The sequence below is a fragment of the Onychomys torridus genome, chromosome 23 (assembly GCF_903995425.1).
Source record: "Onychomys torridus chromosome 23, mOncTor1.1, whole genome shotgun sequence".
Lineage (NCBI taxonomy): Eukaryota > Metazoa > Chordata > Mammalia > Rodentia > Cricetidae > Onychomys > Onychomys torridus.
Window position 1 is genome coordinate 7219866 of NC_050465.1, and position 27451 is coordinate 7247316.

General features: G+C 46.4%; 1 protein-coding gene across 1 annotated transcript; it reads left to right on the top strand.

Moving 5' to 3' along the window:
- Positions 1–8735: 8735 nt before the first annotated feature.
- Asb1 (ankyrin repeat and SOCS box containing 1) lies at positions 8736–26994 on the top strand. Its single transcript, XM_036173765.1, has 5 exons — positions 8736–9056; positions 12530–12671; positions 15335–15637; positions 22495–22880; positions 25046–26994. Exons 1-5 carry the CDS (start codon positions 9008–9010, stop codon positions 25171–25173), a joined length of 1008 nt encoding a protein of 335 aa, XP_036029658.1. The 5' UTR covers positions 8736–9007; the 3' UTR covers positions 25174–26994.
- The last annotated feature ends 457 nt before the right edge of the window (positions 26995–27451 follow it).

Below are 27451 nucleotides of genomic sequence, written 5' to 3' on the forward strand. Positions count from 1 at the left end.
TTATATCAGTATAGTCGCCTTCTCCAAGGAGTTGACCTTGGGATATTTCAAGACCTCTAGCCTTACTTCATTGTTCAATGGTCTTAGCTTCATCTTTCCACCAGGTTCTCCATGGTAATTGGGGACCAGCCTCTAAGACTGCTGTAACCAAATCTCTCCAGTCTTGAGGGATAATTCTATTATAAGTTGACCACAAATTTAACATCTACTTCACAAAAGATGAGTGGATACCATATGAGACTATTGATTCTTTGAATCCCCTCAAATCTAACATTTGCACAGGAGTCTATTCAGCTCGTACGTAGTCTGGGGGATAGTTATTATTTGGCAGTTCCTGTAAGATTATTGGACAGATTAAGATTGGCTGTTTGAAAGCTTTGGCTGTTTCTCTAAACTTATAATGCAATACTGAAATTGGTTCTTTGAATTCCTCTATCTCGGTCTAAATGTCTCTATGATCTGTTTTGATAAGTTTTTCTAAAACTTTTATCTTGGCAGTCATATTAACCAAATTTTTTAATGATAAAACAGAAATGATCAAACAAAAAATATTTATAATTGACATTACATAAATCCCATCTATATTAATTATTCTCTCACTTAATTGTTCCATTTTTAGACTGTCTAACTTATAGTCAAACAGAGACAAAACTCCTTCCATTTAAAACATGTTCTCCATTTTTTAATGTGGGAGAAGAAAACTTTCCTTTAACTAATTCGTCCCTTTAAGAAATCCCAATTAACTCACCAAATCTGCTGACAGTGACAATTCAGATGACTATTGGCAGCAGCTGGAGAAAGGAGCTCAGAGAAAGCCAAAAAGAAGAAACTAAAGAGCCAGCTATATGCACGTGGGAACTTGCGAAAGCAGCTAACTCCTGTGGTTGTTGGAGCCCCAAAATCTATGGAGTTTGCTCCAACTCTACCCAGTGAGCTGTCTCCTCAGCACTGGAAAGTAGGCATGTAATAGGATTGAAATAACTGTAGGCAACTTAATTTGGTTTTTAAAATTCCCTGCATGCACTCAGGTTCAGCATCTATCAGTGTAAGATTTAGTGCATGGATGTTAGGCCCATCCTGCAAGCTGGAGAGCCAAAGATTCAACAAGTGATAAAGAATGGTTCATAGCCATTGCGGGGTTGGCAAAAATAGAGAAGTGGCATATATAGAAGACATGGTAATATAACACCGATGTGTGTGTCCTACGAGTCAAAGGTAATGCTAGAACAACAGTTTGGGAGGCGGCCAGCTCACAGGGGTGTCGGGGTTTGGGGGGTCAGGTCCCTGGAAAAGAGTAGAAGTTGTGATTCCACGCAGAGCTAAGAAAATAGGATTCCATCTCGAACTGTCCTTGTTGTCCTACTAACCGGAAGGGGTCTCAGCTGGGAGAAGGAACAGAACCCAGCATGAAGCCATGAAAGCATTGCCTCTTCACTCTCCTAAGATTAAGTCAGAATTAATGAGTGCAGAACTGAGAGAGTCATCTCAAGGGCAAAGGGCACAGTGGCCCCAGACCACCACCCCACTCCCTCTGGGCTGTCAGCAGGCTGCTCTGGGTCCTCTGTCTTTGAGCCCTCAAACTGGTATTTAAACTAAACAGATTTCCTATAGGAAATGCACACACAATAACACTCTGCTAAAACTACTTTTATGGACATTTCCCCTCAGAAATATTTCTCTCTGGAAAAATAAATTCACAGGATGTAATTAAAGCCATTATGTGTGTATGTTGGCTGAGCCTGTTCCTAAGTACTTCACCAAACAGGCCACCAAATCAAGAAGTGAAGGCAGGCTTTGTTCCTGTCTATCAACAATGATATTTATTAATTTGCAATGCAGGGTGTTTTCAGCCTTTATGGCTTCAGAAATGGCTTTCTGCTGGTTCCCTGCCCAAGGTAGTACCGTTGATTCTGACCCCAACGTGACCTCTGCAGGAACCTCAGCTTCCACAACACTCCCTTTATGCTTGTGTCCTTTGGTTTGGGGCCCATGAGGAAATAAATTCTAAGTGTGAGAATAACTAACTTCTGAAAGGAAAAGTTCCCCCAAACAGTGCTTTTGGGTAACACAGCTAAGAGCAGTTACACGCTGTGACTTCTTTGTCTTCTCCTGTCTTCCAAGTCCTTTAGGGGAGCCTTTTGTATACCCTCTGTCCTGGTTGGGCTTGCTCCTGGACTCCAGCTGGACTTGCTCCTGATCCAGAGGGAAATCAGAGTGTTGCTTTCTGAGACAAGTGTGGGCAGGTGGTGAAAAACTCTCCTTTAGTTGCTGAGGGAGGAGCTGGGTGGTCCGTTGGTGAGGCCACAGAGCAGATTCACAGTTTTTGAACTAGTGGCAAGATGGCACTTCGGGGGAGGGGACATGTGACAAAGCAAAACCACCCACTGCATGGCCAGGAAGTAAAAGAGCATGAGGAAGGTCTGGCCCCACAAGCTGATGGGACATTCCCAGTCACCCCAGTTTCTGACATTAAGCTCCTCCTCCTAAGGGTTCCACCAACTTCTAATAGCCCCACAGTCTGGGGGCCAGGCCTTTAATATCTGTCTTTTGGGAATAAACTGTACTAGGAATCTACCCTCCTTACTGAAGTGACTTCATTCTGAGGTTCTTCACTGGCATTTGCAAAGACCCTTTGTATAGCTGGCTTGCATTCACAGGGCCAGTTCTCCCTGAGGCCACTCTTCAGCACTCTACTCTGGTCCACAGGTTCCAAGGGACAGTGTTCCACTTTGATTGTCCCTGCATTTCTGGGTCTGGTTGGCTCTGGCTGTTGAGTGACATTGATCCACTTGTCCGCATAAGCCCAGGCAAGTTCCTCTGACAGAAACACACACTCATCCCAACAGAGGGAGAAGTGAGTGTCTGCAGGAGATAGCTTCTGGGGCAGCTGTGAGGTGTGGTGATAAATGCCAGCGATCACATGGGTGGAGCAGGGCTGGGAGTCCAGAGCACTGGTGGTCAGAGGGATACCTGATAAACTGGAGAAAGAGCTCCTGGGATGGTGTGAGGAGGCAAAGAAGCCATGTCTGTGTGTGTACAATGGGAGGTGGGGGTGGATTGGGTAGCTGGGCTTCCCTTATGAAGGGCCTCAGATGTCTGCCTGAAGGGCACAAGGCTGGCCTTCAGGCATCATTAGCGGGTTTATGAGTCCAACTGTCAGAAGCCATGTTTTATGGGAGGAAAATGTTACCTGGCAGTGAGGAGCAAATGGTGAAGGTAGAGTCCAGGCTGCAGCCCCAGCTTACCCCGGTTGTGAAACTACAGTCCTACGTTCTGGAGCCCCTCTGTCCTGAACTAACTTCCTGATCGAGGATGGGAGTTACTCTTGGATCCTCTCTGTCTGTCTGAGTTACTTCTCTGGTCCTCTCCTACTTTAGGCTGAGTTTCTTCAGCTCTAAATGCCCCACAGTTCCAGGACCAGGAGGCACCATGCACAGGCAAGTGTCGTCTCTAAACCCTCAGAGGAAGACAGGATTCTTCACTGCAGGAAAGAATTTCAGTGGGAGTCAGGATAAAGCAAACTAGTGTTTCTTTAGAAAAAGCGTCCACAAAGACTAAGGCATGGGGATTAAGAGATGATGACTGGGATGGAGAGATGGCTGAGAGGAGAAGAGTGCCTGCTGTTCTTTCAGGGGACCTGAGTTTGGTTCCCAAGCACCCGTATCAGGTGACTTATAAGCACCTGTCACTCCATCTCCAAGGGAACCAATACTGGAGCCTCTTCTGGCTTCCTCGGGCACTGTATGTACATGGCATATACAAACATACACACAACATCTCAAAAGGAAGGGAAACATGTAAGAGAACAACAGTCACACTCGGGAGTGGGCACAGGCTTCTCACGGGGAGAGCCGTATTCCTGTGTCAACTGTGGACAGATTTTGACTTTTGAAATTAAATTGTTCAAAGGGTTTAAATACTAATTAAATGTTTTAGCTAGGTGTGGTGGCTCATACCTGTGATCTCAGCACTTAAAAGAGACTGAGGCAGGAGATTTGCCATGAGCCTGAGACCATCAGAAAGAAGGGAGGGGAGAAGAGGGAAGGAGGGAGAGGTTTTGAATTGATTGATTGACTGATTTCACAAATTCCTATGCTGAGGCCCGAAGGGCTGGCACCAGAAGGGCAGCTACTGGATGTCCCCCAGGAAAAGGTGAGTTCAGATCATTTATTGGAAGCTGTATGTACAGGTCACATTTCCTGGCTTTTTCTCATCTTTTCTATCATTTGGAACAGTGCTAGAGACAAAGGCAGAGAGAAGCTGAGAATTTTTCTCTTCCAGATTTTGCCGGTTCCTGACCCTCCAGTAAAGCAGTGAGCAATGAGCCTCTGGTTCAGGTAACGGAGGACCTGATCGCTCAGCTTTGGACCGGTGACACTGGCTCCAGGGCCGCCACCTTTGAAGGCAAAGAATTGCTGTGATTTGAGTACCTAGAGCTTTGAGTTTCTAGCTTTGAAAGGCTGGGACCACAAGGCTCTAGTTATCAGGGCTTGAACACTAACCAAACACTGGGGTTTGGAAGCCTGGCTTGCAAGTTTCAGGTGTGCAGGTCTGTCAGCACTGAGGGAGCTACCTCTGTAATTTTTTTTGAATAGAGTAAAATGTCCCTCAGCCACATGTTATGACAGGAACATCCACAGGAGCTGCCCATACAGTTCTGAAATTTTCTCTATCTATTGGTATATGGCACTCATGGAATTTTGGGTCACTACCCAAATTTGGGTTGTCACCCCCCAATGAAGTGGCACTTACCGTCAGCTACAGTGACAGGGAGGGAACTGATGTGTGGAGGAATTGCCTCATTGGGATCCACCAGCAGGATGTGGACTCTTCCTCCCAGTGCTTCACAAGTTGGCTCTGGGCTTGGGTAGCAATGTCTATGGAGCAAGCAGGGACAGGAGAAGATGTTTATGGGGCAAAACCCAAGTCTTCTGGACCTGAAGAATCTTCCTGCCTCCACCAAGGATGGAGAGTTGCAAACATGATCCCTTGGAAGAGAAGAGTGGATGAGGTTTGCTGGGAACAGGTGCCTCCCAACACTGCCCTAGGCTCAGGACCAGGAGAAATGTCCATTTCAGGCCCCCATTGATTCAGTCTCCTGCCCAGTTCTCAGAGGTAGCTAGCTACAGGGCATGAGCTGGGGAGGGTCAGCACATCTGATGGGCTAGGGGCAGCTTCCTACCCTCTATGCAACTGGAGACTCGGCTTGGTAGCCCCATGTCCCTGCTGTGTTTTGGGAAGGCCCTCTAGCGGCCTGCAATGGGAAAAGGCTGAGGTGGGATGAGGGACGCCTGAGCCTGAGATGTCCTGGCTCCTTGCTGGATTCCTTTCTGGGTAGGTCTTCTAAGCTCAGAAAACCTGGAAGGACTGGGATTTTGTAGGGAAGAATGTATACTATTCCTTTACACTGTGTGAATATATGTCACTGTGATTGGTTTAATAAAGAAGCTGACTGACCAATAGCTGGACAGGATAAGGTTAGGCAGGAGAACGGGACTAAGGACATTGGGAAGAAGAAGGGTGGAGCCAGAGGAGTCTGGAGAGATGCAGAAAGAAGCAAGATGAACGAGTCATGTTGACCATGTGGCAGAAGATAGATAAGAAATATGTGTTAATTTAAAATGTAAGAGTTATCTAGTAACAAGCCTGAGCCATCGGTTGAGGGTTTATAATTAATAAGTCTCTGTGCATTTATTTTGAAGCATTTTTTCTCCCAATGACAAAAACTCTATCTACAGGAGAGATAGATATGTGGGACTAGATTTTCTTTGATAAAAGGCCTGACCTAGTTAGCTGCAGGCTTTGAGGTCTTGAGTGCAGCTATAGCACTAATCAGGCTCCTGACCTTGGGGTACTGACCTTGGGGGTAATGGTAGAGTGTGGGTCAATGAGAATGGGACCTTCTATTTGCCTTACTCCAGGTACTGAGAATGCTGCCATGTGCTTTGGAAATGGGAGACCACCTTTCCTTCATGAACCAAGAGCAGATGGCCTCTCTGGGGAATCAGCAGAGGCAGATGAGGGCCATGAAGGTACAGGAGTAAGGCTCTGCTCAGGCCACATCACCTCCATGCAAAGGCTGTGAGAAAATAGGACAGCTACCTGGGCTCCTTGTGACTAGGGAAGTGGTACAGCTGAAGCTGGCTGCATGCTATAGTCCCCAGAACCTTTGACAACCTGGCCAGGCAAGACCCACCTAACCAAAATCTTATTGTATTATAATAATTTTTCACGCAATGTATTTTGATCATATTCTTTCTCCTCCCCCAGCTTCCCAGATCTTCCCACTGACCCAACTTCAGATTCTTTCTCCCTCCCCTCCCCACACCTTAAACAACAAAAAAGAACACACACACACACACACACACACACACACACACACACACACCCCAAAACAAAAAAACAAAACAAAACCCCAAAACCCATACAGTCCAGAATCTCTTAAAAAAAAAAAAGTTGCACTGGGTCAGTTACTTTAATCTCAGCACTTGGGAGGCAGAGGCAGGCTGATCTCTGTGAGTTCAAGGCCAGCCTGGTCTACACAATTGAGTTCCAGAACATCCAGGGCTACATAGTGAGACCCTGTCTGGAAAAAAAAAAAAACCCAAAAAAACTGATGAAATATAAAACTAGCCATTTTAAAACCTTTTTAAAAGTTATGACTATAAGTAAACACGATATAATCAATCCCAAACCTTTTCATCTTTCCAAACTGATATTGTTCCCATTAAAATACTAACTTCGGGGGCTGGAGAGATGAATCCACTGAGGAGCAGAGCTCAGTTCCCAGCACCCAGCTCGCCACTGCCTGTAACTCCAGCTCCAGGTTTTCTAACTCCCTGCACACACAAGATGCTCACAGCATGCACACACATACTTTAAATAAATATAAAAACAATCTCGCCAGGTATGGTGGTGTACTTTCCCAGCACCTGAGAAGCAGAGGCAGGTGGATCTCTATGAGTTCAAGGCACGACTGGTCTACAGAGTGAGTTCTAGGCCAGCCAAGGGCTACATAGTAAGACCCTGTCTCCACCCCTGCCCCCCCCCCCCAATCTTTAAAATGTATTCACTTCCTATTTCTCCTGAGATAGGATAGGAAGGGAAAGCATGAGTTTGTGAGAAGAAAGAGGAGCCCTCTCACCCAGGATTTGGTTGAAGCCTCTTACCTACAGAGAAGCAGGAATTCTTGCACAAGTAACTGCTCAAGACCTTTCTCCCTCCTCAGCCATAGATCTGCAGTTTTCTAGGACTTTTATGAGAAACTTTATTTCCAGGAAAAGGACATGTACAAAACTCCGGATGCAACCAGGGGCTCCTGGTTTTACCTTATCAGACTACAATTCCATCCAAGGCGTGTCTGAAGCCACCATATAATCTCATAATACACACGTACAATATGTAAGCAACCTTCTGAGATCTAAGTTGAGAGCCATCAAAATGGTATATATGGTGAGTGCTAAGAGTGTGACTCCCTCGAGGAGCCACATGTGGGTATGTCAACATTCTCTTCTAAGTCTTGTGGTTGAAGTCGATGTTAAAGTATCTTTAATAAAACCTCAAATTTGATTTTACTAGTCCTAAAATTCTTGTCTGAGTCAAAGCCATGAATCCAGTTTGGCCTGTTACAGTCTCTAAGAGCTAAAGGGACGTTCTCTGGCTAGGATGACAGCATGGAGTTTTATCTGTCTCCTCACCACTGACACTCCCTCTTCTGGAAACAACTTGCTATCCACTATACCATTCTATTTCTATGAAGTTGATTCCTTTATTAACCTCCCATGAGTGGAATCATGCACGATTTGTCCTTTATAAGTGACTTATTTCACTGAGCATGGTGTCCTCTAGGGTTGTCCATTCTGTGGCCTGGGACAGAGACTTTTTAAGGCTGTATGGATGGTGCACAGCGCCACATGTTGATGTGTACTTATCCATCCGTGCAGACTTTTTAAGGCTGTATGGATGGTCCACAGCGCCACATGTTGATGTGTATTTATCCATCTGTGTACATCTGGGTGGTTTGACACTTGAGGCATCCCAGCTAGAGATCTGCAGCTGTGGAGTAGAGGCACAAGGCTAGGCCACCTGGCTCTTTTGCCTTGCAGCGTCATCGGTGCCACCTGTCCCTCACGCCAGCGATGCTGTCTGCTGTTATCAAGCCCAAACACCACTGCAGCAAAAGCCACAAAGCCAAGTCACAGCCACAGTGTTGGGGACTGCGGCCTCACCTCCACCTCACCGGATGGCAGGGCGCAGCCTCCTCGGTTCACCGGGGTCCTTTCCCTGCAAGCGAAACTTTCCCTAAGTCGCGAAGGGGAGACTGGAAGGACCCGACGGCGTCCACGCTTAAGTGCTGTTGAGAACGTGATGCACACGGTGTGACCGGTGTAAGATCGGGAGTGCCACTCGGTCAACACGCCTTGCCAGGCTACAAACACCGCTGGCTCCACGGAGACATTCTTGGGCTGCATTCACCTAACACCACTTTACAAGTCACTGACTCGGAAGGGACCGTCTGGAGCCAAGGACAGGCGGCGCGGCCCCAGGTCTCCAGTCGACCTTCAGCCGCTGCGGGAAGCAGTGAACAGTCCGCTTGGCCGTAGACGGCCACGCCCACGTCCCGCCTTTTCCGTGGGCGGGGACAGAACCTGCCAACCAGGAGTTCCCGAGGCATGCAAATAAGCCTCCGCCCCCAGGGGAAAGGCGTTTCCCCAGACTTCCTGCTTCGTCCGTAGACGCCACTACATAGTTTAGCCGTCTTCACGGACCGGCGCTCAAGTCCGTTAGCTAGGCCGGAAGTGGAGACCCAAGCGCCCTACCCGCAGAGCCGGAAGTGCGATCGGGAGGTGCAAACTGGCCGGAAGCCGAGCTCCGGACACGCCCACCTGCCGGAAGCGCCCGAGGAGGAGGTGTAGCTCCGACAGGGTTGCACCTTGACAGGATCGCTGCGTAGGCCGTCGGAGGGGCGGTGTGGTCAGCGCGGCGGAGGCTGAAGGCCGGAGTCGGCATGGCGGAGGGCGGGAGCCCCGAAGGGAGGGCTGGCCCGGGACCCGCAGGTAACGTGAGCGGCGTGGGGTGGTGGGGAGCGGGGACTGCGTCTCGGGGCCAGTCAGAGTGGCCCTCGGTTCGTCCCGACCCTGCGTCCTCCGTCCCCGTCGGCCAGGTCCGCGGAGCCGCACCCCGGGTCGATAAGTGGGCGTCAGGCTTCGCGGGGCCCAGGGCGCGACCCCCGCGCTCGGCCTCCCGTGGACAACCCTCCCGCGGTTTTTTTTTTCCCCCCAAGGTGGAGTTACAAGGCCAGGTGGAGTTGGCCTTGAAACTGCCACCCTGTTAGCCGATCCTAGTCTGCGATGACCCCAGCTGTGACATGGGGCACGGATCCTCTTCCAGGTCTGAGCGCACTGGTCAGGAAAGGGCCCCGGAGGTCGGCCCTCTGTAGGGCAGGCTCCTTTTCCTCATCCGGTCAGTCAGCGCAGGGCCGAGATGGTGCATCGTAGCCCCTGGACCCCCCACCCCACCCCACTAACTACCGCGCTGTCCCCAGCCAGCTTGCCAATGACACAGCGCTTATGGTGTCGCTCGACCCACCTGCAGAGAGAGGCGGACCGTCGCCACCTGGCTTAGCATGTCCACTTTGCAGTGTTGCAACTGTGAGACTGAGAATTCCCAGGAGAAGGAATTTCTGGTCCGAAGTCTCTCACTGGGGTCTTTCTGAGACTGCTGTGTGTGTGGTAGGTAACTTGCTGAGCCCGTCTCTGATTTTGCAGAGGCACTTGTTTTGTTCAAGGAACTCTCTTAGGTATCCAAAATCTCAGAAGGCCACACAAATGACAAACTCTTTAGTCGTGCCTCCCTCCATCTATTCAACAAACTTTATTGATTGGTCTACCGTTGGATTGGCTCACCTGGGACTGTCAGGGTGACCTGAAAAGGCTAGACAAAACCTTTACCAAGGTTTTGTTGGCGTTGACTTTGTTCTCAGGGACAGACAAGATCTGTGAGTGGACTGCCCTGTCATGCATGAGTGTGATATGGGTCAAAGGCAGTTATTTCTTAGTGTAGAGAAGGGTCCTGTGGAAGGAACAGTGGTTTTGGCCTTCTGCAGCCTCCTTCCAGTAGCTGTTTTCTTAGTGTGTTTCCAGCTTGGGGTGGAGGGAAAGGTCTTGAGTGCTGTCTTGGGGGTAGTTGTGTTGTTATTGGATTTGATGATCAGAGAAACACAAACTCGAAGTGGCCTTTGACTCTAGAACTGGGGAGGTTCTGAAGGTACCTTGGCCCAGGCTGGTAGTGTTGAAGATTGGTGAGCAAAGGGAGGTCCAAAGACTTGATCAAGTCCTCTGGTGTCCACTTGCTGACAGTTATCCCACACATCTGAATCTTCCCCAACTTTGGCTTTGAACTTTGATACCCATTGGTAACTGCAATGTACTTGCAATGGAGGGTTATGATTGAAGGAGGCCCTGGATAGAGCTTTAAAGAGTGGTTTCTGGCAGTGGTGGCACACGCCTTTAATCCCAGCATTCGGGAGGCAGACCCATGTGGATCTCTGTGAGTTCAAGGCCAGCCTGGTCTACAGAGTGAGTTCCAGGAAAGGTAAAAAGCTACACAGAGAGACCCTGTCTTGAAAAAACAAAAAACAAACAAATGAGTGGTTTCTTGCACCATTCAGTGGTCTTTCAGATCCTGGAGGGCAAGGACACTTACTCATCACCACTCTGTACCTTTAGGAGAGTCTTGTATTTAGCAGAGACTCAAAGGACATTTTATCTGAATATGAAAACAACTTCAACATCTAGAAGAAGCCTGCTTGTGAAGGGATGTGCTTTAGAACTATGCTTGGTCACTTGCTAGGACATCATCACAGGGTGGGAGGCTTGTATCTCAGCGGTTAGAATTTGTGCTATTTTATAACATCTGTTGGTGCAATTTTTGTTTTGTTTTGTTTTTGTTTTTCGAGACAGGGTTTCTCTGTGTAGCTTTGCACCTTTCCTGGATCTCGCTCTGTAGACCAGGCTGGCCTCGAACTCAGAAAGATCTGCCTGCCTCTGCCTCTCGAGTGCTGGGATTAAAGGTGTGTGCCACCACTGCCCTGCCCATTATTCTTACTAAAACAAAAAGCAATTCTCCCTTATGCATATCTACAAATACATTTTGGAATATTTTTGATATATCCAGTATCAAAATTCTGAAGAGACTGGCCACATTTGATTTATAGGTAACCTTGAGAATTTCTCTAATATTGAGTCTTCTAGTACATGGTATGTATGGTTTTTCTGTTTAGTTCTCTCCATTTTTTGTTATATAGGCTGGATTTGTATTTGTGCATATATTTTTTAGTTTTCTACTTTACTGAGGTATAATTTTTTTCTGTGTGTGTGCACATGTATATGTGGAAGTCAGAGGTCAACATTTAGTGTTATCCTCACTCTGCACCTTATTTTTGAAACAAGGTCTCTCACTGCACATGGAGCTTACAGATCTGGATTTAGCTAGGCTGGCTGCCAGCCAGCCCAGGGATCCACAACCCTGTCTTTGCCTCCCCTACCCCCAGTAGGGAGAACTGTGATCTCCAGGCTGACTGGGAAGCCAGAGACTAGGTGGGACTGTCTCAAGCTCTTATAATAGCCCTCCGATAAGAACTAGCCAGGATCCCAGAAGAAATTCTTCAGTCCTGCAGGAAGACCCTTTCCACTGACCCTGTGACCTCGTGTGATGCCACACTAGTTAACGGTCTTTGTTGTCTCCCGGCATCAGTATACTGGGGACTGCACCTCGAACACATGGTAGTACTCTGCTGAATTGTTTCTTCTTCTTCTTCTTCTTCTTCTTCTTCTTCTTCTTCTTCTTCTTCTTCTTCTTCTTCTTCTTCTCCTCCTCCTCCTCCTCCTCCTCCTCCTCCTCCTCCTCCTCCTCCTCCTCCTTCTTTTTTCCCGAGACAGGGTTTCTCTGTAGCTTTGGAGCCTGTCCTGGACTAGCTCTGTAGACCAGGTTGGCCTCGAACTCACAGAGATCCACCTGCCTCTGCCTCCTGTGCTGGGATTACAGGTGTGTGCCACCACCGCCCGGCTGAATTGTTTCTTATCTAGACATCCTTGTTGCTATTTCTCAGAGCAGCATGGTAGGGAACTCACCTACATTCCAGGTGACAATTCTTGTTTTGCCCTTGGCTTTTGGCTAACCAGCTGTCTTTGTAGTAAAGGAGATGGCTACCATTCTCCTTTCAGATGCCCAAATTTAAAGGTATTCTTACATACTTGGGATAAATTAGAGTAGTTACAGGCTAGATTTTTTTTGGAGCATAATATTTTAAATTTTAATTTTTCTTTTCAGAAAAAAATTCTTATCAGGCTTGGTGTCTGAAATGTGCCAGTTTGATAAGGGGAACTTTACAGCTTGCTCTTATGAATTATTTTCTGGGGATTTGAAAGTTCCTGTGTGGGCAGGCAGGAAGAGCCACTGCAGAAGGCATCCCATTTGGTTGGCTTCCTGATGGTCTCCCACACTGATAGGAGCCCTCTCTTCAGTGCAGGTCCTAATCTGAAGGAGTGGCTGAGGGAGCAGTTCTGTGACCATCCACTAGAGCACTGTGAGGATACAAGACTCCATGATGCAGCCTATGTGGGGGACCTCCAGACTCTCAGGAACCTATTGCAAGAAGAGAGCTACCGGAGGTGAGCATCCCTGCTGGGGCTGGTAACAGGCATCGGCCTGTGGGGCTTCAGGAGCCTGAAATTTGTGTTTTGGATTGCAGGTTAAGACTGATGCTACAGGAATACATTTTGATTTCAGAGAGGGAGCAAAAGGAAGAATTATTGGTGGCCAGATACTGTGGGCAGGGGTCCCTGGATCCAAGTCTGGCTCTGTGATTGACCTTTGTGTTTTCTGGCAACTTGTTCTAGCTGGGCATTAGATTCCTCAGTGTTTTTCTTGAAGACAATGTTAGAGATGTCAATAGTGGCCTTGCCCCTCCAACCACCACCCCATGGCTCTTTAAAAGACAAAAAAGGTGTTTTTTTAAAAAAATTTGAAACGGTCTCACCATGTAGCCTTGGTTGGATCAGAACTCATTATGTATACCAGGCTGGTTTCAAATTCACAAGAGATCTGACTGCTTGTCTCCTGAGTGCTAGGATTAAAGGTGTATACCACTATACCTATTTTATTTATTTTAATTGCGTGTGTATGGGGTAGGTGGGTATGTACATGTAATTAACAGATGGCCACAGAGGCCTGAAGAGGTCATCCTTGGACCTGGGGATATAGGTGATTGTGAGCTACCTGATGTGGGTGCTGAGAATTGAACTCAGGTCCTCTGGGAGAGTGGCACATGCCCTTAACCATTGAGCCATCTCTCCAGCCTTTTCCTATGGCTTCTTATCCTGCGTAGTTCTTTTTCTACAGCCACTTTATTGACATTCATTTGATGTTTTCTTTTTCACTTCTCAGGTCTATAGTGATCAGCCATAGGCCAGCTGACTTCCCACTATGGGGATATGGTGGCTGCCGTCTCCTTTGTTTTCTTTTCCTGGCCTCTTGCCTCTTGATTACAAGATCCTTCCAGTCATTGAGTCCTCCTGGCTCTTCCTTTAGAGCAGAGAGTCAGTCTTGCTTTGTTTCCCTGTGCAGGATGCTGGGAGAGCATCCATTAGTCTCTTTGGAGGTTCCTTGAGTACATTGTCTTAACTAGATATTGAATACAACGGACACTGGCACTTGATGCTTCTGTGTTTCCACTTTGCCTTGAGGAGTGGATGCAGTTAACGGATGGAAGTCCCTGTAGGAGACCTACACTATTGTTTCTATGTAGACAGTTCCCAAGCACAGGATTCCTAACCAGCCAGGAGTGTGTTCCTTTCTTATCCTTCTAATGTCTTAGCATTATGTCATAGAGCACACGTCAGTATTTAAAAGTCAAAACACTAGAGGGCTAGAGAGATGACTTAGCAGTTAAGAGCACTTGTTGCTCTCACAGAGGACCCAGATTCAATTCCCAGCACTCACACAAGACATCCTCTTCTGACTTCTGCAGGCACCAAGCACACATGTGGTACAAAGACATATGTGCCAGCCAAACATTCATACATGAAATCAAATGAATAAATCTAATAAAACCAAACACAAAAATTAAATTTAATGTGTCGAGCCCCTAAAAGACTTAAGTACACAGATGTAGCAGTAGAACGAAGGAGTTCAGTAAAGTCCCTATTGTGCTTCCCTCCCTCTCCCTGTCCCCTCGTCTCTCTTCTCTCTCTTCCCTTTGTCTCTTTTTCCCCCACTTCTTCCTCCCTTCTTGGTCCTTATGTAGCTTTGTAGCCCAGGCTGGCCTTGAACTCCTGATCCTTCTGTCTCTGCCTCCAGCTCCTGAGTTCTAGATTATTGACCCGTGCCACCACACTGGCTCCTTTTTACTTAAACTCAGGGCTCATGAATGTCCTTTTCCTTTAACGTATTTTCTTTCGCTGTTCATTTCTCTAGTGGAGAGTTCTGGAGGGTTCCTGGGCTTTATTGGCCCATATCAGTCTGTGTGTGACTGGAGGAGGAATACCAGGGCTTGCTTAGTGAGACACTGCCTAGGGCATGTTCCTTAGTTTCTGCTTCAGTGCGGAAACCGAGGTGAAGCACACCTTGGTTGCTGACCTGGAGGGTCAGTGGACAGCGTAGATAGTTATCTGTGGTTTTACTGTCTGAGAGCTGTGTCTGGACAGTTTGGTGCCACTGCTGGCCGAGACTGCAGCCCTGTAACCTTAATCATCTAGGCTCTCAGTTATTGTGGGTCAGGGTCAGAGGACAGAGATCACTACTACTGATTGTCTTTATCTGGAGAGGACTCCAGCCTTGGACCTTTAGAGGTGGTCACTAGTAAGAGGGTGTGCATGGCCCTGCCTAGCCTGCTCATGTCCCTGATGGATCTATATATATATATATATTTTGTAGAGGAACAGGCTTTGGAATGTGGGTTAGGAATGTAAGAACTAGAAACCTTAGTTTTAGTGCTGATTATTCTGCCGAAGCATCTAGTTTCCTTGTCAGTGGGCCCTGGATACCTATTTTCTCTGCTCAAGTTCAGCAGGGGCAATTGCGGAAGCATTTCAGGACACGGAACACAAAGGGCTGGAAATGTAGCTCACGGCTAGAGTATTTGCATAGCATGTACAACATCCAGGGTTGATCCTCAGCACTAGGGAAAAGAAAACAGAACACAGTGAAGGTATTCTAACCCTGAGGGTTGGCTCCCATATGGCTGTCTTTCCTGGGTGTCTCTGCCAGGTGAGAGGAGGGAGAACAGCTTGTTTGCTTAGGATAACTCTCACAAACTGCCTGTCTTCCCATATAGCCGCATCAATGAGAAGTCTGTCTGGTGCTGTGGCTGGCTCCCCTGTACACCACTGAGAATTGCAGCCACTGCAGGCCATGGGAACTGTGTGGACTTTCTCATACGCAAAGGGGCCGAGGTGGACCTCGTGGATGTCAAGGGCCAGACTGCCCTGTATGTGGCTGTAGTGAATGGGCACCTGGAGAGCACCGAGATCCTTTTGGAAGCTGGTGCTGACCCCAACGGCAGCCGGCACCACCGCAGCACTCCTGTCTACCATGCCTCTCGAGTGGGTAGGGATGACATCCTGAAGGCTCTTATCAGGTCAGTACTGTGGATCCCTAGCATTTCTCCTTGTTCCTGTACTTGCATTTCCTGCTTTGGAGTGTGCTTGTTAGAGGACTTGGAAGGACTGCCTCATTGGTGCTCTTCATTGCTTTCTGACCCGTGATGCCTTACACTTACTGTTATTTTTCTTAACTTTTTGAGTTGTGTGCTTATTTATTTATTTTTAACAGTGTAAACTTTCAATGTAATTTGCCTTCATTTATAGCTTTAGCTATATCCCCTAAAGTTTCTTAATCTTTAAATGTTAAAAATGTTATCGTGTGTGTGTGTGTGTGTGTGTTTGTGTGTGTGTGTGTGTGTGTGTGTACATGTGCATGTGTGTACTAAAGGGGGCATCAGATTTCCTAGAGTTGGTACAGGTGGGTGTGAGTCATATGATATGGGTGCTGGACACTCAACTCTGGTCCTCTGCAAGTGCAGCAAATGCCTAACTTCGGAGTCATCTCTCCAGCCCCAAAGCTATTTTCTTCAATACGTGTAGTTGAGGTTGATTTCTTCTTTGTTCTTAGCGGTATGGAAGAGGATTCTGTAATAAAGTGAAGTCTTTGATTTCATTCCACTCACACACATTGTGAATGCTTGCGTGGTGTGTTAGCCTAAGTTCCTCTCTTCAGGATTCCCCTTTTTCTTTGCCATCAGGTCTGCCAAAATTTAGAGAAATATTGAAGTCTGTAATTACTGTTGTGCCTTTTGTCAGTTGCCTTTGCATTTCAATTAGGTTTTCTCTGAGTGTTGTGATTTAATTATATTAATATTACAGTTACTTTTGTTTGAACCAGCTTGTGTTCTCCCTTTTCAAATTTCAGTAACAGCTTTCTACCATAGCTATCTTGTTCATCCCTTACTGTGGAGGCCAGCTAGTTCTAGGTTAGGCCAGTGTAGCTTAGCTAGCTAGCTAGCTGTTAGTGAGAGTGTTCGTATAGAAAAGGAGCAGGTAAAAGTTCCATTGTTGAAGACTACCATCAGTGGGTCAGATGAGTGAGCATTCTTGCCTGGTACAGAACGTGCTTTCTCAACCAGGTTCTGGAAATAGAGTCTTTCAAAAGGCGGATATACTAATGAGCGACAGACTTGGTATGGGGGAAGATAAATGATCAAGGAGGTTTTAAATTACAGGGTGATAAAGTTTGGGCTTCAAAAAAATCATTTAAGGGTTTCTAGCATGATGATCTAAGCTACCTTAAATTCATGCCTTTGCATCTTAAAAGATTTAAGGCATTAATGTGGAAATGTTTTGTTTTGTTTGAGACAGGGTTTCTCTGTGTAACAGCCCTGGCTGTCCTGGAACTTACTCTGTAGACCAGGCTGGCCTCAAACTCACAAAGATTTGCCTGCTTCTGTCTCCTGAGTGCTAGAATTAAAAGCTTGCTTCATCACTGCTAGGCTGTGTTTTCGAATTTTTTATATTTGTATGTTTGTGTGTGTACATATGCATGCTCATGCACGTTCCACAGTATGCCTGTGGAGGTGAGGGGACAACTTGTGGGAGTTGGCTTTCTCTTTCCACTATGTGGGTTCAGGGGGTGAAAGTCAAGTCATCAGGCTTGGCGGCAAGGTCCTTTGCCCATTGAGCCATTCATTTGCCCCATAGAAGTGTTTAGAGTAGGATCAGTTAATGAAATTCCATTTGAGTTCAGAAATCCCTGGGGACATTTCAGACAGACATCTTGTTTCCTCTGTGGAGCGCAGGGCACTGCTCTGACAAGAAAGCATATTAGCATATATTGTCTTATTTAAAAATTTCTGTATTCTAATTTATGATTGACTTTTAGAAAATGGAAACTTGCTGGGTATGATGAAGAACACTTAATACTAGCACTGGGGAGGTAGATCAGGTAGAGGCCAGCCTGGTGTATGTAGCAAGTTCTAGGCCAGTCAGGGAGGGTATAGTGAGACCTTGTCTAAAAACAAGCAAACAAACAGCTAAAAACAACAAAAAAAGGAAAATGGAGACAATACTGTTGAATTACTCACTGGGTAACATCATCTAAATAACCAGTCTGCCTGCCTGCCTGTGCCATTTCTCCTGTAGGCGTGCCTCTCACCTTTCAGTACTGCACATGTCTGGCCCTCTGGAAGGGTTTGTAGGCTACCTTGCTTTCCATTGCTGATGTTTTAGGCTAGAAGGTAAGAAATGAAGTTTTGAAGTTATATTGATTCGTTCAGTTGTTTGGGTGTGTAGAGATAATAAAAGCAATAGAGAAATTTAGAAAATATCCAGGTTGAAAAGGAACTGGATCCTGTTCAGTATATTTTTATGAGTTTCAAAGGCTGTCTTTCCTACAGCTCAATTGGTTCCAGATTGTCACACTGTCACACCAAGATTGTAAACAGTTTGGAAGACATGTCTCCCATGAGGAAGGAAGAAATAATCACCATGTGAGACGCAGATTTCCTTGTTAGTTGAAGAGCGCAGTGAGTTTGTGCTTGTAGAGTGTTCTCCTCTCTCCTAGAAGGCTCAGAGGAAAAGAGAGGTCTTCTTTGTAGAGGAGAGGTGGTGTCAAGAAAGGATACTGGCCTTGTGTGTCCTCAGGCCTGGGCTGCCCCAAAGAAGCACTTCTGATTCCAGGTCCTTTGGACAGACACCTGAAGTGCTGGAGAACCAGCAGGACGGCTGGCTGAGACTGTTGGCCATCTGTCGTCTAGGCAGGGAAAATGGTATTATTCCATCTTCTCTGCATCCTGACTATTAGGTCCCCGCATGCTGAGTCCCCTCATCATTGCTTCCTATATGTTGTCATTTCCTGTTTTGAGTGAAATACTCAGGTGATGACACAGTTTTCGAGACATCACGGAACTATCAGGGGCCAGGGAGGGCTTAAGTCGACAGGTGACAGGTGACTGAGGTGACAGGTGACTGGTGTTTGCCTGCTTTAGAGGATCCTGCTGGGCAGAATCTTGCAGAAGTGAGTCCTGCTCTCATGGATCCTATTACTCCTGCCTTTCATTCGGATCCTTTGATGACAGCGGTGTCAGGTTTTTCGTTGTAAAGCTGCTCCTCCCTTTGTAATTTGTATTTTGTGGGGAGACATTTTGCAGCCATATATATGCCTTGTGCTTCATCTCAAATTTTTATTTATGTTAGTGTAGACTTGCGGTTTCTTACCTTGTTCAGGTGGAGTTACAATCCATCATCAGTGTTACTTACTTTGATGGTCACATTAATGTTACTGGTGGTTTAAGCCAGCTGTGTTCTTTTGACATGTCCTTACTGTTTTATGGGCCGTTCCTTACATTCTCACATATCAGGATAGTCCAAGCTCAGGTGACTTTCCTGAGTCAGTCCTGGAGTAAGTCCTCCCAGAGTCCAGTCTTCTTTCAGTGAAGAAGGCTGGGCAGAAACAAAGATCTAAGCTGCGCAGAGTAGCACATGCCTGTAACCTAGCTACTTGAAAGCTTGCCACCAAACTGTATAACATAATGAGACCCTGTCTCAAAAAGAAAAGAAACCAAGATCTGAAGTACCTTTGGGAGTGTGTTCTATTCTGGAAGTATTGTTCCATCCCTGGAGCTGGGGCGTGTGTCCATATTACATTTCTGTGCCCGTAATACAGTGACTGGAGTTGATCTGCATCTCTTACTCCCTCGCCTCCCTCCTCCTTGCCCCATTTGGGCTCCACTGTCTTATGCCAAGCCCCTGTCCTTAGCAGGTACCTGCTCACTTTGTCAGGACTCTGCCTCTGAGCCAGATTGCCCTCCTTGTTGTAGCTGGCTGACCCCTGGTTAGAATAAAAGAGATAGGTAGTTTGCATTTGACCTCAGACAACTCTAAATGCCATATATTTGGGTGTCTGTGGAGCATACCAAGGGCAGGCGAAAAAGACTGGCCGTGGGTCCTTCAGCACCTGCACCTGGTGAGAGATAGTCCTAACATCTGGACTATCCTTGGGAGTCAGGAATGGTCAGCTCTAGGAATCACTTTCTGACTGCTGTGCACCTGCCTTCTGGGTGGGGCTGCATGACGCTGCCCAGCTGGCAAGCCATGCTTCCTGTTGTAGGTCCTCAGGTCCTTGTAATTGAATCTGATGCTGGGAGTATCCCTGCCATTCCCTGAGCCTGAATATTTAGACTCTTAGAAAAGAGGACTCATCATGTTGGAGAGTACAGGTTGGCTGACCAGCTATGGATGTACTTGGGTTTGTTGGTTCATCTTTGCTCTTAGGTTTCAGTGGTTGCTTCACCATGTGAAGTGTTTACATGGCTCCAACTGTGATCTATACAAAAGGTATATTGAAAAAGTCTAGCTTCTAACCTTGTCTCATTGTCCTGATCTCCCCCTCTCCTCCAGGTAAGCATTTAGGTCTATGATTTGTCCTTCACTATTACAAATGAGTAAATGCATGTGTATGGCTGAGTAGTTTATATTTACCCATGGCAAACCTGTAAAATAAGTATGCACTACACACATTCTTACCTCACCTTTCTCACATATTCATGCGCTGTGGAGGACATTCCAGAGCAGTATAGAGCAGTATTCCCCCTTCCCTTCATAGCTGGTAAACCAGCCAGTCCCTCTTGGTGGTTTCCAGGCTCAGCTGCTAGGAACAATGCTCTAATCAATTGCCTTGTGCACACATCTTAGTTTTGCAAATGTGTCTTGGGAACAAGTTCCAAGAAGTGTGATGGATGAGTTCTAGGGTAAGTGCATGTGCAATTTTGATAGAATTGCCAAAATTCTCTCTACAGGGATTGCTCCATTTCAGTTGCCATAGCAGTGAGTGATAGTTCTGTTTCTATACCAGCCAGTCACATGGGCTTACCCCAAGTAGAATTAGGTTAATCAACATTTTATGTGTGTGTGTGTGTGTGTGTGTGTGTGTGTGTGTGTGTGTGTGTGTGTGTTACGGGCACTTCATGGCAGGGAAAGTTGGTTCTCTCCTTCCAGAGTGTGGGTACTCAGTCCATCAGTCTTGACAACAAGGGAGTTTGCCCACTGGACCATTTCACCACCCCCAGATGGCAAATTTGACCTAAATAATGGCTCCTAGTTGCCATATTGTTTTATAGTTACTTGTAAATTCTGATCTATCTGGAATTAATCTTGTGTGCACTGTGTTGAATGGTCTTAACTTTATTTTTTCCCATGTGGATTTCTAATTGTCCTAGGGGGGAAATATGAAAAAGTTCACCCTTCCCCCTTAAGATAGTTCCTTACTGTGCATACTTAGTTTCGGCTTGCAGTTGGGTCTGTTGTAAGATGTTTTGTGTGTGTACATGGGTCTGCTGGCTTGTCCACATGCTCCTGTTACATAGTTTTACAGATCTTTATACCAAGCCCTCTTATGGTGGAGCTATTTCCTCTGCGTTGCTGCTTTGCTTTTCAATCTTGTTTGATCTTCCAGATGAACTTTAGAACCAACGTATGCAGTTTCAGGGTACTTTGTAGTTAGCTTCAGTAGTTCAAGAACAGTGTTTTCATTCATAAAATCGACTTAGGGGAAAGTCATGGTATTCTGAGCCTCTTCTAGTGTTTGATGTGTCTTTCCATTTTCTTAGATCTGCTCTTGTAACTCTGAATGTTATGTTTATGCTATATAGATCATTTTAAAAATTGTTTTGTTGCCGTAAGGGCTATTGCTTTTTTACCTAATCTTTAAACTGTGTGTGTGTGTGTGTGTGTGTGTGTGTGTGTGTGTGTGTGTGTGTGTGTGTGTGAAGGCTGTCATTTCACAGTCTGCTACTTTAATGAATTACCTTATTACTTGTTGTTTATTCATTCCTTGTCGGCTGTTTTAGATTTTGGAGTCCTTTCCTCTGAGCATAGGAAACGGTTCACTTCTTCCTTTCCAGTCCTGTTTATTGGATTGCCTTCCTCTGCTAGGCACCCTCATGTTTTCAGTGTCAGTGTCAAGAGGCCAGCAGGTGGGGGCCTGTGCTGCACTTCCCGTGGAGCAGGGCACCTCTAGTACTTTCTTGTGAAATAAGACGATGATTTCTGGCTTGAGAAAATGTATTATCATTTTTAAGGACATAGCTGTCACTTTCTGTTTCATAGAGTATTTTAAAACATGCAAAACTGTTGGCTTTTGCCCTTTTTGCATTATTAGTGATAATCAGTATTTTTCTTTTTAGATTCATTATACAATATATTATAATAATGGAGCTTTTAATATTGGAATTAGTTTTGAATCTTAGGGTAATCCCTATGAGTTCTTGGTACACTGCTTTCTAAATATGTGTTCGGATTTTCTTTGTTATAATAACTTTTTGCTTGTTGAAGATTTTGAAATTGAGTTGGGTTATTGTATTAGTTTTACAATGAATTTGGAAATTTTTCTTCTCTTACCTCTGAAATTATATAGTCTTGGAATTACTTTATTAAAGATCTGAAAGACTTCCCTTTGGAATTTGTGTGCATGACTGGATTCCATGTTTTCCTTGTTGCCTTCTCTTGCAGGAAGTACTGATACTTTAGTCATCCTGGGGATCTCAGGGAGATTAGTTCCCTATCCTTCTTAATATGAAACTCTGAGATCTTGAAGTCTCTTACATGCAACAGTAGAGTTTCTGCATGTGGTCTCGGTACACAGACAACTTAAAATACAACTCTTCTGTAGGTGTGTGTAACTGCTGTAATCCTTTGTCTAGGCAGTAAGGACAGGAAAGTGACTGTGCATATTGACTATAGGCTGAGTTTTTCCCTCAGTATTTTTGACTTGTAGTTAGTTGAGTCTTTGGGTACAGTGCTTGCAGATAGAGAGGGCTGGCAGTGTTTGTGACCTGTGAGGTCTCCAGAGGCTTCCCCATGTGACTGTTGAATGTCTTCCTTGGGGTGCTGGACCTTCTTTGTGATCTGAGTTTGACTTATTTGACTTATTTTTCTCTTCTTGTAGGTATGGGGCAGATGTTGATGTCAACCATCACCTGACTCCTGACACCCGGCCCCCTTTCTCAAGGCGGCTTACCTCCTTAGTGGTCTGCCCTCTGTACATCAGTGCCGCCTACCATAACCTTCAGTGCTTCCGGCTCCTCCTGCAGGCTGGGGCAAATCCTGACTTCAATTGCAGTGGCCCTGTCAACACACAGGAATTCTACAGGGGCTCCCCTGGGTGTGTCATGGATGCTGTCCTGCGCCATGGCTGTGAGGCGGCCTTCGTGAGTCTGCTGGTAGAGTTTGGAGCCGACCTGAACCTGGTGAAGTGGGGGTCACTGGGCCCAGAGGCAAGAGGCAGAAGGAAGATGGACCCTGAGGCTCTGCAAGTCTTCAAAGAGGCCAGAAGTAAGTGGCCTGAGCTCAGCGCTGTCCTGTGGTCTGGAGTTGATTGAACCAGTGAGCTGCAATAGTAACTAAGAGGAAAACAGGGCCTGGAGGTGCAGCTCAGCCGGTGACAGCACTGACTGCTCACAACTGTCCGTGGCTCCTGCGGGCACTGCATGTGTGGTGCCCAGACATACGTGCATGCAGAACACCCATACACATGGGAATAAATAAGTATAAATAATAAATCTTTTTTTTTTTTTAATTTTGTTTTTTTCGAGACAGGGTTTCTTTGCGCCTTTCCTGGCTCTCACTCTGTAGCCCAGGCTGGCCTTGAACTCACAGAGATCCTCTGGCTCTGCCTCCTGAGTGCTGGGATTACAGGCGTGCGCCACTACCCAGGAAGTAAATCTTAAATAACAAAACAACCCCTCCAAAAGGAATTCTAGCCAAGCACTTGATGAGAGCTGTAGTTTCTCTCTTGATGAGGACCGGTAGTTCTCCAGAGGAAGCCTTGGGTGTTTTGCTCTCTTCCCTCCTCTTCCCTCCTCCCCTCCCCCCTCCCCCCCTCCCCAGGGCTGGGATTACAGGGTGTACCAGTCCTCTCCATTTCTTTGGGAGGGCGAGTCCCTGTGCTTTCTCGGCAAGCACTTTACCCTAAACTCTCCTCAGCCCCAGGTGGTTATTTTGACATTCCTAAAGCCCTAGAGCTGATAACCAAAGATCTATAGAAGTCGATGTATGCTTTCAAAGTTCTTAGAATTATAGTCTCTAACTTTTTTGCTCTGATTTTTGACCCCCTTCTTAACTAACGGTTTCTTTTTCACATTTTTTCCTTTTTCTTTTTTCCTTTTCCTCTTAATTTGTTTCTTAGATCATTCATTGTACCAAGTGATGGGTTTCATCATGTCATTTTCTTTAAAAATGTTTTTAATATATTTATTTATATGTGTGTGAGGGAAGCATGCACATGCCTTAGCATGAGTGTAGAAGTCAGAGGACAACTTACAGGAGTCTGTTCCTTCTTCTGCCACATGGGTCCCACGGGGTGATAAGTATGGAGGTAGCATTCTTACCCTCTGAGCCATCTGGTTGGCCCATCCTGATGTTTTCATTCATGGGTCATATGTTTCTTTCTTACTCATCTTTGCCTGTCACTTGTCGCCAGGCCGGGAGTAGCTCAGCAGGAATGCAGCCACATTTGCCTTCTCTGCCCTTCTTATCCCTGCCTTTCTCTTCACAACATGTATTTTTCTTTTTTAAGATTTATTTATTTATTATGTAAACAGTGTTTTGCCTGAGGGCACAGATCTCATTATAGATGGTTGTGAGTCACCATGTGGGTGCTGGGAATTGAACCCAGGTCCTCTGGAAGAACAGCCAGTGCTCTTAACCACTGAGCCATCCCTCTAACTAACCCCTCTTCACATGTGTTTTAATGAACAGCTATACGCTCATTTTCTAGAGTCCTTTCTTATTTTAGTTCCACTCAAATAGCCTTAGAGTGAATTGCGTGGTAATCCGTTTTTGTTAAATGAAATCTGGGCTTTGCTTATTTGTGTAGTAGGATTTGCCAAGGAATTGCTAAGTAAGTGGCAGGAGAGTTTGAAATTTACCCGTGCTTGGATTTTCTGTCAGTGCCCTCTCTGGAATTCAGAAATTAACCTGTGTTTCTGTCCATTTCCTGCCGTCTTGTCAGAGGACGTCTGAATTGTCCTCGCTCTCTTATTTCTTGAAGAGCGTTGACATCAGTGTTTTTGTTGTATATACCCATGCCAGTTCACGGAAACCCGTTCTTGGTCAGCTTTTCTCCAAGTTGGGGGCTGGCAGCCAGGTGGGAAGCCGACTGAAAGAATGAAGCTGCTTGTGTCCACAACTTTATTGTGTCGTCGCCGCCCCCCCCCCCCCCGTCCTCCTCCTGGAGCAGGACTGTCAGCCTGGTCTCTGAATCCGAGTCCTGCACACTTGTGTCCCCAGGCTCCTTGCCCCTGCACGGACAGAGCCAGAGTGCAGGTCGTTTGCTCTCATCTGCGGGGGCTCCTGGGGGCAGGTTAGATGGAACAGATAGCAAGGCCTCCTTGCCTCCGGGGCCTCCTCGGCTCTGAGATTAGGAAGTGTGTCCCCTGTGGTCAGCCTTGGGCCTTTGGAACTGGGCTAGAATAAACCTTTTCCCTTCACGCCTCCAGGTGTCCCCAGGACCTTGCTGAGTCTGTGCCGGGTGGCTGTGAGAAGAACTCTGGGCAAACACCGACTGCATCTGCTTCCCTCGCTGCCGCTGCCGGACCCTATAAAGAAGTTTCTGCTTTATGAGTAGGATTCAGATGCAGTGTTAGCTGCAGTGAGGACGCCGATCATCTGCGGTGGAGGTTGACACAGACTCCTGCATCCTGTGAACTGGGTCCTGCGCTGCCAGCTTGTTCCCTGGCTGTGAAGAAGAAACGTTGGATTGTGGTTCCGTCTCAGGTGCTTGGGCCATGGAACACCCCTTGAGCCATCGTCAACAGAGAGGCACATACAAACTTGATTTTGTTCTTCCATATCTCTCTTTGGGGTTTGTACTGATATATGTTAATGAAATGGGTGCAGTATGGGGTGAGCTTGCAAGCCTCATGGTAGCCCTAGTGGGGAAAACTTGTATTTTTCAGAGTTATGCTTCTATTTATGTTCCTACTTTGCAATTTAATTGTTGTTTTAAGGTTTGTTATCCAAACAAGAAGAGAGCTGTGGTAAGAAAACATGTAGGGAGCAGAGATGCAGTTCCTGCACTTGCTAGTCTGTTTGCCTGCCCGCGTTTGTCTGTCTGTGCTGTCAGATGCATAGCCCTTCTTGCCGCTGCCACACCCTCTCAGTAGTGTCTTCCCTCCAAGATACTTTCTTGGCTGCATACACTGCCTCCTCGGAGGTCCCAGCACAGCCTCTGCAGTGTAGCACCTGTCCTGGCAAGGGTTTTCTGATGGATGACTCACCCTGGGGATCTTCAGACAGTGATTACCTTTAGGAGGCCCACCTGGAACTAGCTGGGAAGCGACTGCCAGGGATCATCCCAATAGCACTCACTGCCAGTCCTCACAGGATAAGATGACACTGGGGTGCTCCATACAGACCCTCCCATACAGAAAGTGGGAACAGTATCGGCCACCTGGGTGGCTCCAGGCTCCAGCTGCTTGGTGTCCACCAGGCTGTTTCTCCCTTTTTCTGGTCCAGTGCCTTTGTGGGCACTCCTAGAGATCTTTCCCCATCTCGCCCAGGGTTGTTGGTAAGTGAGAGAGATAGAGCTTGTTTCGAGTGTGAGGGTCATGTGCAGGTGGGTCAGGAACTATGCATTACCTTGAGCATCCTCAGGTTGTTCCTGTTTGGTAAAATTATATTTTGTCATTTTGAGCCTCTTAGGACTATTATATGGTTCTGTGCTGATTGTAGACTTGAGAGTGTTTAGGCTCAAGCAGATGTTAAATCCCCAGACTTCCCCCAGCTGTTCTGTAGATGGTCCAGGCCACAGCTCTTCACTGGGCCATGAGTAGCTTCCCCTGTGCTGCTTTTCAGAATCTCAGCACTGTGAGGTTCTGCTGCTGGCGAACCTGAATGTGAAACAGCATTGGCGGACGTTCTTCCTTGTTTCCAGTAGCACTGTGAAAGCATGGTGTTTGGTTGTTATCAAGGATGAGGGACAGGGTAGGAAAGAGCAGCACTGTTGCCGTGAGCAGTTCCGGTTCATGAGAGGCACCATGGGAAGTTGATGTGGCCTTGGTGAGGACTGCCGCTTTACTTGGCAGACTTGAGCTCTGGGTACCTGTGTCCTCCCTAGCGTGCAAATGTGGCAGACCTGAAGAAACTGCTGCCTTCTGGCTGAGCCGGCCCTGGCAGAGGAGCTCAGTGGCCCAGAGGGAAGGAGCTGAAGGCTGTCTGTCCCTGCTCATCGAGGGGTGTCTGTGTGATGGTTGCTATTCCTGGGGCGGCCTTGTGATGTAAACAGAGGCTTGTGCCTCAAGTTGGCCAGGCAGGCTGGAGTTTAGCTAGTGTTGATGCCTCAGAATTTGGTGTGCTTTTAGACATATTTCCAGAACTCTACCATTGTCATACATTTTGTTAAATTATATTTTACTTGTGATATTTGTCTGTCTGTCTATCTGTCTTTCTGTCTATCTATCTATTTATTTATTTATACTCTTTATTTATTTATATTATACTCATCTTCCATAAAAGGGCTTAAGGTGGAGATTCTTTTTTTTTTTTTTTTAAGATTTATTTATTTATTATTTATACAGTGTTCTGTCTGCACACCAGAAGAGGGCACCAGATCTCATTACAGATGGTTGTGAGCCACCATGTAGGTGCTGGGGATTGAACTCAGGACCTCTGGAAGAGCAGCCAGTGCTCTTAACCTTTGAGCCATCTCTCCAGCCCCCTCTTGTTTTGTTTTGACATTGACATTAGGTAAATTTAGGCGAAAATACTTGTTAGGTAGGTAATTAGCAGTTTTCAAATGTTGATCATTTTATTGTCAGGCTTGAGGACCATCAGTTTCAGAGTTTCCCCTCTGCTCTTTTGTGCTTGATTTTTCAATATAAATTTTTTCTGAAAGAAAAAGTAGT

What these genes read in the sequence shown, in the direction of transcription:
- Asb1 (XM_036173765.1), top strand. Translation starts at nt 9,008, where the DNA reads ATGGCGGAGGGCGGGAGCCCCGAAGGGAGGGCTGGCCCGGGACCCGCA. An exon ending in CAAGAAGAGAGCTACCGGAG is followed by an intron (nt 12,672 to 15,334) that starts GTGAGCATCCCT and finishes CTTCCCATATAG; the next exon opens with CCGCATCAATGAGAAGTCTG. An exon ending in ATCCTGAAGGCTCTTATCAG is followed by an intron (nt 15,638 to 22,494) that starts GTCAGTACTGTG and finishes CTCTTCTTGTAG; the next exon opens with GTATGGGGCAGATGTTGATG.